The 2,664-nt window shown below is 44.7% G+C and overlaps 1 protein-coding gene across 1 annotated transcript; it reads left to right on the top strand.

Annotated features, from left to right (window-relative positions):
• Positions 1-49: 49 nt before the first annotated feature.
• Positions 50-2,656, top strand: LOC116379956 (ankyrin repeat and fibronectin type-III domain-containing protein 1-like). The gene is made up of 2 exons (XM_031841916.1): positions 50-1,132; positions 2,340-2,656. Exons 1-2 carry the CDS (start codon positions 839-841, stop codon positions 2,562-2,564), a joined length of 519 nt encoding a protein of 172 aa, XP_031697776.1. The 5' UTR covers positions 50-838; the 3' UTR covers positions 2,565-2,656.
• Positions 2,657-2,664: the final 8 nt, after the last annotated feature.

The raw sequence follows: 2,664 nt of genomic DNA, 5'->3' as shown, positions 1-2,664 counted from the left end.
AAGTAGAGTCATTTTCTCATAGACTTCTATACAACCAGAGGAGTCGCGCCCTGGTGGACACTAGAGAGAATGCAGGTTATACACATGAAGCGGAGGATGACGCCTGGTTTTAACCTGCTATGATGCAATAACTTGGTGTGTTTAGATAAAGCGGTCGTCTCGTTAGTTGTGCTTAGAGATTCATTCCTTAACAATGAAGAAGACTTCTCTTTTATGTCTAATCTGTTAACTCACAGTCTGATCATGTTTTATGTCTTTTCTGAGTGTGCATTGAATGCATCTTCAGACTCTAATATAAGGACTGGGAGGTCACGTTGAGCGCAGAGAGAGCGAGCTGAGAGCAGAACAATCAGGTGAAGCAGCGATTAACATCTTAGCGCTGCAGGTGTGTTTCCTTTTACTTAAGCGTTGATCCTCTTCCTGTCACCGTTAGCTCCGTCAGCATTGCACGTTGCCGTGCTCAGAGTCGCGTTCAGGCGAGAGGAGGTCGTTGAGCTTCTGGAGGTTTATTTACTGACTGAGAGCTGAAGCCCTTTGATCCAGTCACAGAGTTATAATAATACTATTATGGTTATTAAACTAATATCACGATAACAGAGGAACAAGCGCTGACTGATGTTCTTCCATCCTTTCATCTCCCAAACACAACCAGCTCCTCCGGTTCTGGTTCCTGATGTTTAACCCAGTAGGTTCCGTCAGGGTTGGTTCCTTCAGAAACTCAAAGACTAACCTTTTTATTGTCTCTCCTAGAACTCTAGTCCGGATTAAACGCGTATGTTAGTTTTACGTGTTTGTGGTGTGTCTTTTAGCATGAAATCAGAAGCTGAATCTGTAATAAATGGTTTATAATAGAGATGTAGACCATAGTGGATCTGTGATCCGTACTGACCCCCCTCACAGTCTCCTCCTCCTCTTCCTCCTCCTCCCCCCCAGCAGACGCCTACCTAGCATCATGACCCAGCAGATGCAGAACCTTCAGTTGTCTCAGACCAGGAAGTGTCCCGGTGGTCCGGCCTCGCCGAGCGCCGCCAAGCGTCTCTACAGGAACCTGTCGGAGAAGCTGCGAGGAAGCACCTCCTCGTTTGAAGACGCCTACTTCTTCGGCAAGACGGACCGCCTCCGCAAAGCCTCGGTGAGTCTTTATGGACTCATCATCATCATCATCATCTTCATCTTCATCATCTCACACCTCCAGCTGACTAATTTAAACGATGCAAAAATAAACTTAAATATTTCAGAGCTCAAGAAAGACAATTTGTTTACATACAAGAATAAAGAACTGATGAGAGTATTGATCAGAGGCCAAACCCTCGTCTTATTCATAATAATATCTTAACGATGCCCATCCCTACATGCAACAAATAAACATCTGAGATGAAAGGAAAGGAAAATAAAAGCTAATTTAGGAAAATAATGATCCTTTTGAGAGACACATACGTATAAACATATAAATAATAAACATTCTACCAAATCCTGGAGGGAAACCTTCTGCTTGTGTCTCATGAAGGATCAATAAAGATCTGGTTCAGTTCCTCTTCATCATCAAACCGGTTCCTCCCTCGTCTTCAGTCTTCTCACTCGCTCCATGTTCATGTCACTAGAGCACTTCTCACTCTTCATCATCATCGTCATCATCGCGTCCTTCCTGCTGCACTGAGAAACATTTGGTCTCTGAGATTCATCGTGTGTGTGTGTGTCTATGTGCGTGCGTGCGTGTGTGTGTGTGTGTGTGTGTCTATGTGCGTGCGTGCGTGTCTATGTGCGTGCGTGCGTGTGTGTGTGCTGACATTTACGGACCACTCACAACAGCAGACATGAAAAAGAGGCAGACGGGGGAGGATGATGATGATGATGAGGATGATGAATGTGTAACATGAAATCTCTCAAAGACGAGATGTGTCACAAACAAATATAAATATAGTTTATAGTTAAAAGTTATTAATCAGCTGTTAATATTATAATATTGATGATATAATAAAAGCTCTTCTAACAGACATCCAGATGTTTGATTCTCATGTGAAACAGTTTGAGTCACATGAAGAACGAGTTTGATTATTGATCAGTAGATATTGATTGAAGAGGTTTAAACTGTGATTATTAGGATTAAATTCAGTGAAATATAATAAAACAGAGTATTAAATGATGGACCTTCTTCTTGTTGATAATTTGTATCTTTGTGTCTTCTTCTCTCCCGTTAAAGTTCACGTTTCCTCTCAAACTCCAGCAGAGAAGAAGATTGTTGTCGTTGGTCGACGTCTGCAGAGTTCATGTTTCACACTTTATCTACTTTACTCTCCGTCATGTGACCGTGTGTAACTGTGGCTCTTGTTTCCATGCAGACGATGCAGGGCGGCGACTGTCTCTTCGAGGCCGTGGAGCAGCAGGACCTGGACACGGTGCAGATCCTCCTCTACCAGTTCTCGGCCGAGGAGCTGGACCTGAACACCCCCAACAGCCAGGGCCTGACGCCGCTGGACATCGCCATCATGACCAACAACACGCCCATCGCCAAGCTGCTGCTGAAGGCCGGCGCCAAGGAGAGTCCTCACTGTGAGTACCTGTAGTTCAGTCTGCAGCCTGAGGGGCCGCTGTGGTTCTAAAACGCCCATTAGCCCCCTGTGTGTGTGTGTGTGTGTGTGTGTGTGTGTGTGTGTGTGTGTGTGT

This window comes from Anarrhichthys ocellatus, unplaced genomic scaffold, assembly GCF_004355925.1.
Source record: "Anarrhichthys ocellatus isolate YVR2014 unplaced genomic scaffold, GSC_Weel_1.0 scaffold5633, whole genome shotgun sequence".
NCBI lineage: Eukaryota > Metazoa > Chordata > Actinopteri > Perciformes > Anarhichadidae > Anarrhichthys > Anarrhichthys ocellatus.
The sequence above is the reverse complement of the archived record's forward strand: the minus strand, read 5'-3'. Positions and strand labels throughout refer to the sequence as shown.

What these genes read in the sequence shown, in the direction of transcription:
- LOC116379956 (XM_031841916.1), top strand. Translation starts at nt 839, where the DNA reads ATGGTTTATAATAGAGATGTAGACCATAGTGGATCTGTGATCCGTACT. An exon ending in ACCGCCTCCGCAAAGCCTCG is followed by an intron (nt 1,133 to 2,339) that starts GTGAGTCTTTAT and finishes GTTTCCATGCAG; the next exon opens with ACGATGCAGGGCGGCGACTG.